Source organism: Dreissena polymorpha, chromosome 9 (assembly GCF_020536995.1).
Source record: "Dreissena polymorpha isolate Duluth1 chromosome 9, UMN_Dpol_1.0, whole genome shotgun sequence".
Taxonomy (NCBI): Eukaryota; Metazoa; Mollusca; class Bivalvia; order Myida; family Dreissenidae; genus Dreissena; species Dreissena polymorpha.
Window position 1 is genome coordinate 65,752,612 of NC_068363.1, and position 17,330 is coordinate 65,769,941.

At 37.6% G+C, this 17,330-nt stretch overlaps 1 protein-coding gene across 5 annotated transcripts in view; it reads right to left on the reverse strand.

Moving 5' to 3' along the window:
* LOC127844448 (histone-lysine N-methyltransferase 2C-like) overlaps positions 1-17,330 on the reverse strand; it is a 99,984-nt gene that overhangs the window by 39,544 nt on the left and 43,110 nt on the right. For 3 of the 5 annotated variants that reach the window (XM_052374658.1, XM_052374655.1, XM_052374654.1), the window contains exons 33-35: positions 14,420-15,153; positions 8,325-8,405; positions 355-442 (exon numbers count right to left, since the gene is read on the reverse strand). In XM_052374658.1, coding sequence (XP_052230618.1) covers positions 355-442; positions 8,325-8,405; positions 14,420-15,153 — 903 coding nt within the window. Of the gene's footprint in view, positions 1-354; positions 443-6,214; positions 6,242-8,324; positions 8,406-14,419; positions 15,154-17,330 lie in introns of all 5 variants that reach the window. The other 2 variants (XM_052374656.1, XM_052374657.1) reach the window with 2 other exon arrangements.

Sequence of the window (17,330 nt, forward strand, 5' to 3'; positions counted from 1 at the left end):
TTACTATAACTTCTTCATTTCTACACCAATTCACTTCTAATTGATGATGAACTTCTCTTATGACAATACGGTCAATCTCAGCTATGCATGGCCCCATTACCAACCCTGGGGCACACCTAGGTCAAACATTTGGCGTGGGGATACGCGTCGGCCTCTGCCGCGCCATTTCTAGTCTGAGATTAGGGACAACAATTTAACTCATATGGAATGTTTTGTCTAAAGGAAGTCTCTGCAACTTGGAGATCCAGTTGGGGCAGAAAGTGTCAGATTAGACAGGCTTATCAGGGACGACATTTAACACACATTCATTAAGCCCAGGTTTCCCAGAATTAGGCTTACATATATATACCATACCTTGTTGGCCCATCTCCTCCTGTTTCCTAGACAACAGCAGCATCTCCTCATTCACTCCTTGCCCAGGATGCTGGCCTGGCATTGCACCCTGTGAACAATGAAATAGTTTATTAAGTACCTCAACTTTGACCTAACCTTTCAACAATGAAACTTTTTATTTGGCTGTGCTCTGTGAAAACAAGGCTACTTTCCTGTTCATAAAAGTAGTTCCAGATTAGCCTGTGCAGTTCCTACAGGCTTATCAGCGATTACACTTTTTTTTTTTATGGCTTTTTTGTTTAAAAGAAGTTTCTATTGAACACAAATCCAGTCTAGGCAGAAAAGTGACCCTTATTTGCGTCTTCAAACAGCACATGCTTATCTTGGACAACACTGTACACACATGCATTAAGCTCCATTAGCCCAGAGTGAAACTCATGTAGTATATTAACTATGAATAGCTTGATACATGGCTGGGCACAGATATATAATTACCACAAAGTATCATTTTGGGTATCTCCGCCATCCAACACCAAAGTGTGCACGCTATTGTACAAAGACAAGTACACTATCAATGTGTGCAAATATAATGTTTGCAGCTCAATATCACTTTAATATACGACCAACACCAATTCAAAATGCCAGCAATATGCCACTAATGTAGCTCCAGACCTGACGGTACATACGCACAGTCTGGTAAGGAGCTACCCTAGCAGCAATCACAACCCTGAAACTTTGTGTGACTTAATAGCTGAGTGCGTAGCTCTTGTACAGACAGCATGACTCCATCACAACCCTGAAACTTTGTGTGACTTAATAGCTGAGTGCGTAGCTCTTGTACAGACAGTATGACTCCACAAGCTAATCTGGAGCTATGCTGGCAACAGACCATCAACAAGAAGACAGTTTCATATATTTAAACATTTAAATGACAATCTCAAAGATAATACACTGCAACGCCGATGTATCGCGGACCGGTATATCGCGTTGTCCAATATATCGCGCTTTGGCTATGGATCCCAAAATTCCAACAAGCATGATCACTAAATGACATGTTTTAATCTGAGAATTCGCTAACTTAAGCAAAAAACCGGTTCTACCTAGTATTAACACCCTATATTTCGCGGTTTAATTTGGCACGCAATGAAGCGTGAAAAACAGTCGATAAGTGACAGCGTTGTTTGCACTCGGACGGTGTTGTTTTTAACAGTTAAGAAATGAGCAATTCGTGTCACTGCATAGGTAATAATGGCAGTTTACTGGTATATAAAGCGTTAAATTTCGCAACTGGTCATTCTGTCTCTGTACACGAAATAAATCGCAAATATGGATACGAGCAATAGTGTCACACGCAAACGTAAACAGTTCTCGATTGTTGAGAAGATCGAGATTATAGACAAGATAAAGGCTGGTCAATCCCGTACATCGATAATAAAGGAATTTGCTGTCCCCGAAGGTACGTTAAGAGGGTGGCTAAAAGATGAAGAAAAGCTATGGCAGAAGTAGTGCGTTGCATTCAGGTGGGGTTACGCTGGGTAGAGAAATCTGCGAAAAGCACCCCAGCTGAAGTCATGCATTTTAGAAATGCACTTTACCGTGCGAGATCAGAAGCACGATCATCCTTGAAACAAAAGGAATTAACTGACTTTTTTAATTTTGAAAGACAATGATGTGTGTTTTTAATATGTATGCTCTCGTAAATATGTGTATATATAATTGTTTTTATCTATATAAATGTTTGTTCTTGTAAATGTATTTGTATTTGTAAATGTTCATATGAACACCATATAAATAAACATGTACATATGCTTTATTAAACAATTAAATAAATCGTATTGTCCGCTGTATTTTTGTTCGGACTGCATATTCTTCTTGCTTGATATCTCGGTATGCCTGTAAATATAAAATAAAAACAAATGTAAACAAAAGTGGCATGCAGCCTATGTATTCTATAAGACTATTTGTAACGGTAAATGCGTATTTGACAATCATAATTCTTCTTTAAGCTGATTCGCGAGCGATCGTACCTGAAAGTAAAAAAATATATAATTAACATTTTGGTTTACGACAAAACTAATACAGATACGTATGTAGTTATGAAAATGTAATCTAAGAATTGGTTTGCAATTATTACGATACAAATATATAGCAGCGCCGCATATAAAATGAAAACATTGGGGAAATTTGACAAATTAATCGCGGATACGATTAAGTTAGACATTTCTCGAGTTACAAACTCTATATCACGCGCCGGATATATCGCGCTCGCGATATTTGGACCCCACCAACCGCGATATATCGGCGTTGCAGTGTATATTGCCGGTACCGGTATGTCCATCTCAGAAGACACTTTTTTCTTCGAGAAACGTTTGTGATTAATTTATGCTTACAACATAAATGTCTGCTTTTTGAATTATAATATTATATACATGTTTAAAAGAGACATAAATTTATTGCAGAAATTTGGGTTAATAACATATACACACTATACAAGTATATTTTAATGATTTAACATTTTTATTATAATATCACATAGTACCAGAATTAAATTGACATTTGATTAGCATTCAGCTATGGATACTATCATAAAATATTTCAAACACATAAAACATTTTAACAATTGTAACAAGAAAAAAAATGTTCGATATCCCTTGTTTACGTTGGATTTAAAAAATATTTATAAACAAATACACAGATATGAAAATCCCACCTCAATTCTAAAGCTTAAATGGTTAGTGTTTTAACTTTTATGATCATACAAATGTTGTAGACATAGTTAACAAAGTCAATTAATCAGTTTTATTTTATGCTTTCCGATGGTTTATAGAGAAATATCAGTAAATTAAAAACTGATGTTTCACTGTTTCAAACAGTGAAAAGTAACAGTGAAAAGTATCCATAATTTTCATTGTTTTACCGGAACTATTTTGAGATATCTTTGGTTTCCCCAATGTGAACCCCAATTAAAGGCAATTTTACCAAGGGCATCTCCTCTGCATTGATCTTTATAAAAACATACGGATGAGCTTCCTTTTAAAATACATGGGGGCGCCCAACAGGGAATTATATTGTCCGGAATGGCAAAAATACAAAAATAATCATTTGTAAGCATAAAATAAAAAGAAAATTTGTTGAATTTGGTATTATATCGATTTTTATTCACACGTGATCATAGACAAATTGATATTACACCAAATCCAACAAATATCCTCTATGTCTCTATAATCATTTCATTTTATCATTCTTTTACATGTATATTGAGGATATAAACTGGACATAAAATGTTTGCATTTTTCTGACAGCAGTAGTTGCATGCAAATATATATTTCATAACCATGAAACAAGCAAGTATTCTCAAACTGACAATCTGACACGCAAGGTTTAGAGACCAGTAGGCATCTAAATTTTGCTTAAAGGGGCCTTTTCACAGATTTTGGCATTTTTTAACTTATTCATTAAATGCTTTATATTGATAATTGTAAACATTGGATCGTAAAAGCTCCAGTAAAAAATCAAGAATAAAATTAAAAAAAGGAAAAGAACATTGCCCGGAGCAGGTTTCGAACCAGTGACCCCTGGAGTCCTGCCAGAGTCCTGAAGTAAAAACGCTTTAGCCTACTGAGCTATTCCGCCGAGTACACATACTTCATGTATTTTATACCTTATATAAGCAATCTTCGTAGTTTCACAAAATTTAACGACAAAAACAGAACTCTCCAAATTATTCAATCGTTTCGCGTTGCAACGCTTTATAATTTTTAGGTTTTAAAATTGTCACAAGATGCATATAATGGCTATATTAGACCATGGTAAATGTTCAGTATTACTGTTTCCTCACAAATATCATAACTAAAACGAAAATTTGCGAATCTGAAACAACTTTTTTCAATTTTGTCAATTTACCAAAGCGTGAAAAGATCCCTTTAAAAGCCTACATTTCCATAGCAACTGATTAGCAACAAAATGCATGAAGCTTTAAACCAATTTTTACAAAGTGCTTTTTGTCTTAGAAATCATGTAGTAATCTTCAAGCAGTAATAGTCTATTATTTGCTGTGAGGAAAACTAAAAAAACAATTGTGACACATGATACGTAAATTGTTACTTTTAGTTCATGACAATAATAACAGTCAATGAGTGCATAAAGATCTTTCCAACCTTTTTGCAATCCTTTCCTCTATCATAACTTTGCAAGCCTTTAACATGACAAATGCAAGGATAGCCTGGGGGATTTGTGATTCGGTAACTGACACAATTATAAGACTGAAATCCAAACAAACCACACAACCTCCTGTTGTTAAAACTAAATTGAAAAGTTAAGCTGAAAATGTATAGTTATTAAATTTGTGTAATTTACAATTGAGCCAATAACATGATACAGTCAATCTTGTGCTTGCGACCACTTCAATTAAGCGACCTTTGTGGAATGCGACCACTTAAAATCCCGCCTGAGCGTTTTACCTATATTTTCATGTTGTATTAAGCGACTTTTGTCTTATGCGACCAGCGACCGCTGATTTTAGTGTATTTTGATGCCAGAGTCTTGAATTAAGCAACCGCTTTAAGGTAAAAGTGGTAAATATGTTGACCGTTCAGGGACAAATCAGTGTTGATTGTTTATCTAAGCCGATAACATGAACGATGACACATTTGTTGTGATTTCACACCAGCCATTTTCCTTTGTCTCGATGACCGGTTCTGACCGGTGTTAATGCTGACTGCGTATCAATTTCTGGTGTTGAATAATACAGTGAGGTATTGCCAACAGTCTACGGGTTAAAGAGTTTACTATCTGGGATGTTAAGTGACAAATTTGATCGCTGATTTTATTGCAGAAACACTGGGCCGACGCGACAAACATTTTCACAGTGTTCTCAAGAGGTGTAAAAAATAAACTATTAATCGGTAACATGTAGCGAAATCTGTTCATTAAAAGATGTAATTGTTATTATGCTAATTAGTTTGTGTTAGCAAATTTTCCAATCAGGCGTGTTTATTTAGTTTTCAATCAAGGTGTTTTATTTATTTCCCATGTACCATAATCGAGTCAGATATTTATAAGCTTACATGCAGAAATTAAAATGTCAAAACGGAAAGTATTAACGTTAAATGAGAAAATTCGGGTATTGGAAGTGTCAAAGAGTAAAAGTGCACGTAAATTAAATTGCGAATGAGTTTGGAGTCGCCCATTCTCCGTGCAAACCATTTACATTGTATTTAGAATTAGAGAGAACAAATACAACTTATTTTAAGTAAAAAATTGTTTTATTTTATTTATATTTATATTCATTTGATTACAAAAGCAGAAATCGCTGTGTCAAAAAGAGATAAGCTGATATCTGGATTTAAAATCAAAGGTCCACATTCATCACAAATGGCCTTTTTTTAAATTTAAAGACCATTTTATTAAGAGACCACTTTTGGTTACTCCCTTTAGTGGTCTCTAAATACAAGATTGACTGTACTTGACTTTACCCTTTCCCAATTAGAAGCAAAGTGAATATGGCTATGTGCAGCCAGCATGAAACCAAAACAGCCTGCGAGTAACCCGCAGTCTGTTCAGGTTTTATGCTGTTTGCTGCTCATCAGTATTTAAGGTTTGGAGATGAAGCCTTAAAAACTTGAATCTAGTAAGAAAGGTCTTACTAATTAAATCTCACTTTCCAAGTGACTACAAATGCGTGAAAATATCTAAGGGGTAAAGGGTTAAAGGAATTTATAATATGTTAGATAATTATAATTAAAACCATCTCATTTTGTGTCAAGGGTAAACTCAAGATATGTAAAAATGATAAAATGCCCTATCTGTGTTGAAAACCAATGCAGCAAATCCAAGCAATCAGGCAAAGCAAAGTACACCACCAATCTCTTATGATTATTACCTCCATGCTATAATGCCAAGCGTTAAACTGAAAATAGTTGAAATATATATTCAATCATTCCAAAATTTCTTCACAGATTCCAAACTTAAGTTATTCTGTTTTTCATCTGCAAACATGGGACCATTTGAAAATAAATAGGGTAGGTCAAAGATTTTGAGGACTTGTAGGAGATGAAGTGTCAGTGTTCACGAAGAAAGAAATATGAAAGACTGAAAAATAAATGAGGAGGAAAGAACTATTCCATAAACCTAATGGGGATGACACAGATCTGGGGAAAACGGGGTTTAATGCATATTTGAAAAGTGTCGTTCGAGTCATCCCTTCAAAATTTGAGGCAGTCATTTGGGAAACAAGTGTTCCACAGTCGGAGATATATGCCCCGCCAAACAGGGCTTTGAACTGTCGAGTGACCTAGTAACCCCAATTTGAATAGGGGTCATCTACTGTCCATGCTCATGTGATATATAAAGCCACTCAGTCAATACGTTGATGAGTTATTGATTGGAAACAATTTTCAAACTTATTGTGACAGTGAATTTGACCTTTGACCTAGTGACCCCAATTTTATTAGGGGTCATCTACTGTTGAAGGCCAATGGGCATGGGAAGTATCAAGCAAATTGGTCGATTCATGGACGAGTTATTGATCAGAAACACTTTTCCCACTTATTGTGCCAGTGACAATGACTTTTGACCTAGTGACCCCAATTTCAATAGGGGTCATCAACTGTCCAAGGCCAATGCACATAAGAAGTATCAAGCCAATCGGTGAATCAGTTGACAAGTTATTGATCAGAAATGATTTCACACTTAGTGTGTAACAGTGACCTTGATCTTTGACCTAGTAACCCCAATTTCATTAGGGGTAATCTACTGTCCAAGGCCAATACACATGTGAAGTATCAAGCCAATCAGTGAATCAGTTGACAAATTATTGATCGGAAACGATTTCACACTAAGTGCGATAGTGACCTTGACCTAGTGACCCCAATTTCAATAGGGGTCATCTACTGTCCAAGGCCAATAAACATGTGATGTGTCAAGCCAATCGGTCAATTGGTTGACGAGTTATTGATCGGAAATGATTTTCACACTTAGTGTAATAGTGACCTTGACCTTTGACCTAGAGACCCCAATTACAATAGATGTCATCTACTGTCCAAGGCCAATGCACATGTAAAGTATCAAGCCAATCGGTCAATTCGTTGACAAGTTATTGATCAGAAACAAACTGGTGTACTGACATTCAGACTGGTCTAAGAACATTGCATTTTCACACTTAGTGTGATAGTGACCTTGACCTTTGACCTGGTGACCCCAATTTCAATAGGGTCATCTACTTCCCAAGGCCAATGCACATGTGAAGTAACAAGCCAATCGGTCAATTCGTTGACGAGTTATTGATTGGAAACGACTGGTCTACGGACATTCTGGTTTATGGACAGCCAGCCAGCAAAACAATATACCCCTTGGCTTCTTCTTCGAGGAGGGGCATACAAATATACTTTTTGAGATTGGTAATCCGGCCAAATGTCAGCCAAAAATGTTAACAAAAAACACACTAAATGGTCAATATGGGAGAAGATGAGGCTATGCAATTGCATCAGGAAAAAGAGTTAAGGTATGTATACCACAGCAGGGATGAAGTACTTGGGACATGGAGTGAAGAAACATTTAATATGAAGGTGTTTGGCATGGTCAGTGAAAAGAGGGGGGACGATTTCCTGAAACCTACATGAGCGAACTGGTCAAACGAAGCAGCCAAGGATTATGGAACAAGCACCAGGTCCTTACATATCAGCATTCAGTGAGCCTTGCTCCAGAAAAACTTGGCTTAATGCATGCGCGTTTAATGTCATTCCAGATTAGCCTGTGAAGTCTGCAAAGGTTAATCAGGGATGACACTAGTAAGTCTTGATGCGCAAGTGTCTTCTCAGCAAAAATCATGTGTAGACTGAAAAAGCAGACTGCACAGGCTAATCTGGGACAACACTACGCACAAGCATTAAGCCCAGTTTTCCCAGAACGTGGATCAAGTGATTGTTCAAAATGTGGGTAATGGATAGGTTGGACTCGTGTTCATATTAGAATGCAGCATGCGGCTGACTTACCACAGCTTGCAAACGGTGCGGCCATAAGGGGTTGAGGGCAGACATGGGCTGTCGCTTGGCCACCTCAAATATACGCTGTAACTACCCGTGTGAGAATAGAAAGACAGACAGAGCTATTAGCCATGCATCTCACTCAGGGCCAGTTCTGGTTATCCCCTCTTTTTTTTTTACAGATTATCAATGTTTGTTCATTGTATATTTTATACATGATGTGCATGACAGTATGCCACATTCAGATTTTGTATACTGACACATCCATTTACAATAGTCTCATCAGTAAAGTGATAAGAAAATATAATTTTAGCCAAGCTCAGAAAAAAAGGGGCTGAAAGCATGTGGCTAAAGTGCTGTACCAGATAAGCCCATGCAGTCAGCACAGGTTAAAATCAGGGATGACACTTTCCGCTTTTATAGAAATTTCGTATAAAGGAAACCAAATCCAGTCTAGGAAAAACATGCTGCCTGTGTGGACTGCACAGGCTAATCTGGGTTGACACTTTATGCACATTCATTTATGCCCATTGTCCCAGAGCAACGTTCTTATCTTAACTACTTAAGCATTGAAACATAGCCTTAAAAGATAATATTGGCCATTTAAATAACTAACAATATTGACTGGCTTTCGTCTTAAAATCTAAGAATATGTTTACCAGTATTAATATTCTTCATAGAAACGGGACTGAAAGCTTTAAAGTTTAAAATATACAGATACGTCAAAGAAGACACTTTTTCATATTTGGCTCTAAGTACTGGTCCACAAATACACAAAACTGAGTCTATAAACATGTTGGACCATCCATGTTATTGGAAAGTGAAACCCATTTTGTTGAGGCAAAAACATCAAAATGGAAATGCAAAAACAGAACAATCTGAATTGTTTACTCACAAAAAACATCAAAGCTGATATATTTGGTGTCCTAAGAATTTATTGTCTTGTTTGGGGAAAACTTAACAAAATACATAAGGGAAAAAAGTCGCCCCAGATTAGCCTGTGCAGTTTTTATACATTTCTAATCAGGGAAGATATTTTCTGCTTTTCTGTGTTGTTTTTTTTGTTTCAAGGAAGTATCATCTTAGTGAAAATCCACTTTAAGCACTTTAAGTGTCGTCCTAGAATAGCCTGTGCGGACACTTTACGCACATGCATTCAGACAATTTTTCCCAGCAGAAGACTCCATACTAAAACTAGAGCTTTGTCACAGACGTGAAATATATCCCAACATGCCGCTTTGACACAGACTATTTTGCAAGCTGTCTTCACAAAACAAGAGAATCTAAATGGTGATTTTAAAGAATTATTATGCCATTATTATTTATGGCCATTTTGACCTTTGATCTCTTGAATTCTTTCGCATGACACACTGTCTAATGACTGTGCACAAAATTAATGTACAGAGTCATTTTAAAATCTCACAATGAATGACATAGTTATGGCCCGGACAAGCTCATTTATGGCCATTTTTCACTTTTGAACTCCAAGTGCATCCTTGACCTTGAAGATATCGACGTAATTCTTTCGCGTGACACATTGTCCAATGATTGTGAACAAATGTACCGAGTAATTTTAACATCTCACAATAAATGACATAGTTATGGCCCAGTCAAGATCATTTACAGCCATTTTTGACCTTTGAACTCACAGTGTGACCTTGACTTTGGAGATATCTATGTAATTCTTTCGCGCGACAAACCATCCAATAATGGTGAACAAATGTTTGCCAAATGATTTTAAAATCTCACAATGAAAGACTTAGTTATGGCCCGGACAAGCTCATTTATGGCCATTTTTGACCTTTGAACTCAAAGTTTGACCTTGACCTTGGAGATATCAACGTTATTCTTTCGCGCCACACACCGGCCAATCATGCTGAACAAAGGTGCCAAATGATTTTAAAAATCTCACAATGAACAACATAGTTATGGCCCGGACAAGCTCATTCATGGCCATTTTTGACCATTGAACTTAAAGTGTGACCTTGACCTTGGAGATATCAACGTAATTCTTTCGCATGACACACTGTCCAATGATGGTGAGCAAATGTGCCAAATGATTTTAAAATCTCACAATGAATGACATGGTTATTGCCCAGACAAGTTCATTTATGGCCATTTTTGATCTTTGAACTCAAAGTGTGACCTTGACCTTGGAGTTGGAGTTATCAACGTAATACTTTCACGTGACATACCGTCCAATGATGGTGAACAAATTTTCCAAATGATTTTAAAATCTCACAATAAATGATAAAGTTATGGCCCGGACATACATTTGACCTTTCTTTGAACTCAAAGTGTGGCCTTGACCTTGGCAATATCGACAAAATTCTTTCGCGCGACACACCGTCCAATGATGGTGAAAAAATATGCCCAATGAATTTTAAATCTCACAATAAATGATAAAGTTATGGCCAGGACATGCATTGACCTTTGAACTCCAAGTGTGACCTTGACCTTTGAGATGTTGACGAACTTTTTTCACACGACACACCGTTCCATGATGGTGAACAAATGTACCAAGTGATTTTTAAATCTAACGATAAATGACATAGTTATGGTTCGGACAAACTTTCGGTTTAAAACACACTAAGTGACCCTGTGACCTAGTTTTTGACACGGCATGACCCATATTTAAACTTGACCTATACATCATCTAGATACAACTTGTGATCAAGTTTGGTGAAGATCGGATGAAACTTAGGGACAGACAGACAGACCGACAGACGACCGACCGAAAAAGTGACTCCTATATAGCTATTACTACAAAGCTCCAGGCCATTTTAATGGGAATGTCTTAAATTTTTCATTAGAGCTCCTAGTCAAATAAATCTCATAGACATACATTTCTGAATAGGTCGTAACCCTGTTATTTGAAAATTCCATGCACATTAAGTATGTTGAAAACTAAAAAAAAATAAATTTGATTTCCCAGTTAACACTTTAAAGGCTAGCATTTTATACCAAATAAACAAGGATATCAGTAAAACTGATGGATGCTCCCCGATGATGCGTTGTTGATATATGGGTAAAATGTGTGGAAAAAAGTGTTACCTTGAGAAAATCTATTATTAGCCTTGGTGACCTTGACCCCAGTGACCTCAAATCTCATCAAAAAGTAGAGGTCCATGCAAGGTACCCACATGCCAAATATATAAGAGATCGGTCAAATATTGAAGGCGCTATGAGAAACTGTAACCAAAGTGTGACTTTGAGAAAATATATTATTAGCCTCAGTGACCTTGACCTCAGTGACCTCAAACCTCATCAAAAGGTAGAGGTCCATGCAAGGTACCTACATGCCAATTATCGAAGAGATCGGTAAAATATTGAAGGTGCTATGAGAAACTGTAAACAAGAGGGCCAAGATGGCCCTAGTTCGCTCACCTGAGAGGAGTCGGTTCATTCAATCTTTACCAAATGTCAAACTTGACCTAGATATTGTCCAGACAAACATCCTGGTCAAGTTTCATCATTATTTCATCTGCGAGTCATGATCAATGTACCTATGAAGTTTCATGATCCTAGGCGTAAGCATTTTTGAGTTATCATCCGGAAACCATTTTTCTAAGTTGAGTCACCGTGACCTTGACAGCCATTGTGTGAATACATTTTTTGGCACTGTAACCTTGACCTTTGACCTAGTGACCTGATTATCATTAGGGGTAATCTGCGAGTCATGATCAATATACCTATGAAGTTTCATGAACCTAGGCATAAGCGTTCTTGAGTTATCATCCAGAAACCATTTTACTATTTCAGGTCACCGTGACCTTCACCTTTGACCTAGTGACCTGAAAATCAATAGGGGTCATCTGCGAGTCATGATCATTGTACCTATGAAGTGTCATGATCCTAGGCATAAGCGTTCTTGAGTTATCATCCAGAAACCATTTTACTATTTCAGGTCACCATGACCTTGACCTTTGACCTAGTGACCTGAAAAACAATAGGGGTCATCTTCGAGTCATGATCAATGTACCTATGAAGTTTCATGATCCTAGGCAAAAGCGTTATTGAGTTATCATCTGGAAAACATTTTACTATTTCGCGTCACCGTGACCTTGACCTTTGACCTAGTGACCTGAAAATCCATAGGGGTCATCTGCGAGTCATGATCAATGTACCTATGAAGTTTCATGATCCTAGGCCTAAGCGTTCTTGAGTTATCATCCGGAAACCATTTTACTATTTCGGGTCATCGTGACCTTGACCTTTGACCTAGTGACCTGAAAATCAATAGGGGTTATCTGCGAGTTATAATCAATGTATCTATGAAGTTTCATGATCCTAGGCATAAGCGTTCTTGAGTTATCATCCGGAAACCATTTTACTGCTTTGGGTCACCGTGACCTTGACCTAGTGACCTGAAAATCAATAGGGGTCATCTGCGAGTCATGATCAATGTATCTATGAAGTTTCATGATCCTAGGCATAAGCGTTCGTGAGTTATCATCTGAAAACCATTTTACTATTTCCAATCATCTTGACCTTGACCTTTGACCTAGTGACCTGAAAATCAATAGGGGTCATCTGCGAGTCATGATCAATGTACCTATGAAGTTTCATGATCCTTGGCATAAGCGCTCTTGAGTTATCATCCTGAAACCATCTGGTGGACAGACGGACCGACATGAGCAAAACAATATACCCCCTCTTCTTTGAAGGGGGGGGGGGGAGGGCCTAATGAGAAAACTGCCCCCCTCCCAGCAGCCATGTTTTTCAACTGACCAGAACCATTTTTGAACTCAACTCTCGTATCAAGGAAACAAATGTTCTGAGCAAATTTCATGAAAAATGGGCCAAAAATGTGACTTCTACTGTGTTCACATGTTTTCATTATATACATATAGAGAAAAATGCCCCGCCCACTGGCGACCCTGTTTTTTTACCGATCTGGACCATTTTCACACTCATCCGAGATATCAATAAAACCAATGTTTTGACCAACTTTCATGATGATTGGGCAAATATTGTGACTTCTAGAGTGTTTACAAGGTTTCTCTATAGCCAAATAGGGAAAACTGCCACTATATACATATAGAGAAAAATGCCCTGCCCACTGGCGGCCATGTTTTTTCACGATCTCGACCATTTTCGAACTCATCCGAGACATCAATTGAACCAATGTTTTGACCAACTTTCATGATGATTGGGCAAAAATTGTGACTTCTAGAGTGTTTACAAGGTTTCTCTATAGCCAAATAAGGAAAACTGCCCCACCCACTGGCGGCCATGTTTTTCAACGGATCGGAACCACTTTTGAACTCAACCAAGATATCATTAAGACAAACATTTTGACAAAGTTACATGAAGATTGGGCATGAAATGTGACTTCTACAGTGTTTACAAGGTCTTTCTTTTTTTTGGACTAGTGACCTATTTTTTGACCCGGCACAACCCAGTTTCGAACTCGGCCGAGATTTCATTGGGACAAAGCTTCTGACCAAGTTTTATGAAGATTGGACAAGAAATGAGGCCTCTAGAGCGTTTACGAGCAAATGTTAAAGGACAGACGGACATACGAAGGACAAAGACCGGTCACAAAAGCTCACTTGAGCAATCAGGTGAGCTAAAAAAAAGTGTGACGGAAGGAAGTACGGAAGTACAAACTGGCAACTATATGCTCCCCATATATATATATGGGGAGCATAAAAACAATCACAGGGCCAGGTAACTGTAATCTTTGCAACAACATGTATGTTAGATATAAGTACGCCATTTACGAAATGGTAAAAAAGAAGAGACATAGAAACCAAAACACCTATACGATTTGTTGATTTTCATATTTAAATATCATGTTTACATATAAAAGGCATGACAAATAGTCCTGGGGTAAATTTAATACAAAAAAAAATAGATTTATGGAATTAAATTTATGCTTCACTTAATAATTTTGCAAATTGACTTTGTTTACATGAAATTCATAAGTACCAAATATTAAATATAGATGTTTTGTAATAAATTAATGAGAAATACATTAAAGAAACAGATTGCTGAAAATTGATTAAAATATCATAGTCAACAACAGTAACTAAGCTACAACCACAACACCTAGCAAACCAAATTTATAAGACATAACAATAGACACTGTTTACACTTACAGCAGACGGTTCAGGGCTTTGCATTCTTGGGTGCTGCATGGGCATCCGTGGACCCCCGGGCATGAAGTCAACCCCCATCCCGTGGGGTCTCATTCCAGGTACAGGTAGTCGGAACATCTCCCCGGGCTTGTTGGGCACTGGCATTGCCCTACCCTGCATGTGTCTGGGCCCTGGATAAAAGGGGCCCTGTGGCATCAAAGGTTGTCCCATGTGAGTATCCCCTGGGTCTGATGAGGCAGTAAAAGCGAACGGGTCGTCACTAGAGCCCATACTAGGCTGTCTTGTAAAGCCTGGTGGGGGCATCTGCCTTGGCATAGGAGTCCCAGGTTGTCTTGCATAAGGGTCAAGATCAGGTCCAGGGCCAGGCCACATCCCTTGGGGCCCTGTAGCCTGCGAACTAGGGGGTCCGAACTGACCCAAGCCATGCATGCCCGGCATTGGGCTGAACTGCTCCTGTCCACGTACAGGGCTCCGGAACGCCTCGGGTCTCAAACCCGGCTCTCCGGGCCTCTGAGGGGTCATTGCCCCCGGTGGGACTCTGCCAGTGGGCGAGTGCCCTACAGAATCTGGCCTCTGTGGTCTAGGCATGCCTGTTGGGGGAATGTTGAACTCTGAGCCCGGCTGACGGGGTGTGGGTGGTGTCATGGCGTAGGGATCTTGACCTCGGGGCGTTTGAGGCATGCCGAATGGGTCCTGATAGACATGCCCTGGACTAGGCTGTCCTGGAGACTGGCCTGCAATAAGATAGGACAGAAAATGGATTGATAGCTCTTTGATCGGACTTACAAAGCACTTAAACCTCTGGGTTAAATGCATGTGAATGAAAGAAAATCAGTAAAAAAAAAAGGCATAATGGAAAAACAAGGTTCAATGCATGTGCATTAAGTGTTGTTCCAGAATAGCCTGTGCAACCTGCACAGGCTAATCAGGGACAACACTTTTCACCTGTACAGAATGTTTTTTTAGACGACACTTCCTTTAAAAAAATAATTCCATAAAACCTAAAAGGGTTGTCCTTGATAAGCCTGTGTGGACGGTACATAGAGAATACTAGGTTAGCGTTGAATAGAGAAAAGTTTATGTTGCGAGGCTTAGAACGCCGGGAGCACGAGCCTTGGCGAACGCTTTCGGTGTTCGAGCCGAGCAACAGAAACTTCTCTCTATTCAATGCTCATCCTAGTATTATATTTATCCTATCACATTTTTACTAAACAAGAAAAATAACAAACGTGGCATGTTTGGAAACTTCAAAAACAATGAAAAACAGCGAACAATTGTTTGTTTATTAATGAAGTCATTTCTCCGTGCACGCAACAGGTTTATTCAACAAGAAGGGATAGAGGCTAGTCTATTCCATGGGTGTTATACCGTCAATGTCATGGTGAAGATGGGATAAAATCCAATCTGGGATGACACTTTACATACATGCATTCAGTCATGTTATCCCAAAACACGGCTAAATGTATTCCTCTTTGATCAAATGAATAACAAAGTATTTTACTTGTATTTATAGTGAAAGCAAGATTATTGTTGTCATTGTAACTTTATTAAAGCCACACACCTTGAAATGAAAGTAAATTTAATTATAAATAAATCGCGTTTGTCGAAATGGACGTATACGTATAGAAATCCTACTTTCGGTTATAAAATTTAATAAAATAATAAATTACTTGCTTACTAGGCTATAGATTTAATGACAAGTTTGCACACTTTCAAATTGCATCTATATGTATTAATTAACATGTATTTCATTTCAAGGTGTGTGGCTTTAAGATATAAATTTGGAGGAAACTTTAATAGAAAATCTAATACACATGTTTAACGTGTATGTACTAAAAATGAAAGATATTTTGCTTGTTCAAGTGCGTCAAAGAAAATTGTTCATAACACACAACAAACAATAAAACTTATGTATGATTAGAGCAAAGTGCTGTACTTTACAATAAAAAACTGCCAGTTCATTTAATAATAATTTAAGTACTTTTTTGCCATAAAGACAATGCAGTAAGAAGTTTGATGAAGTTCAAGTTAAATAAAGATAAATATACACGTAGCTATAAACAAGAGATGTGTTCGTCAGAAACACAATGCCCCCTTCTGCGCCACTTTGAAATTAAATTTCTATTTATCATTTTGCAGGTATAGACATCATCTCCCTTTAAAGTTTATTACTTTCCTTGGATTTTGTCCAATCAAAACCTTTGACAAATCAATCATTTGAGTTATAAATAATCAAAATATAAAATCTGTACAGTAACTGTGAAAAGAACTTAAATTCTTGGTAAGGAAATATGTAATCTGAGATTTAGAATTATATAAATTACTTCCCTTGAAAATAATTGTCTCTAACAAATCTCTATTTTTAGTAGCAAATAATTAAAAGCCACTACCGTGACTGTAGATTCACCACTCAAAATGTGCAGCTCCATGAGATACACATGCATGCCAAATATCAAGTTGCTATGTTCAATATTGAATAATTATCTCCCTTTAAAGCTTATTACTTCTCTTGGATTTGTATTTTTGACCTTAGACCTTGAAGGATGACCTTGACCTTGACCTTTAACCACGATGTGTTTGTCAGAAACACAATGCCGCCTACTGCGCCGCTTTGATTTATTTAACAAAAATATATAATTTGGCAGGTAAGATAATTATGTCCATTTAAAGCTTATTACTTCCCTTGGATTTGTTTTTTCGACCCCGTGACAGGGTTCATACAGATTTTCTCCAATGAAATTCAAGCACTTTTTAATCACTTTTCAAGGGAAAAAATCCAAATCCAAGCACTTTTTTAGTCCGACCTACTGAAAACTGTATATTATTCTGTGGCCAACACTGACAATATTTTCGCTAAATTGGTCTCTTCTTGCCTAACATTCTATGTGAATTTCAAGAGTCTGCACTACCT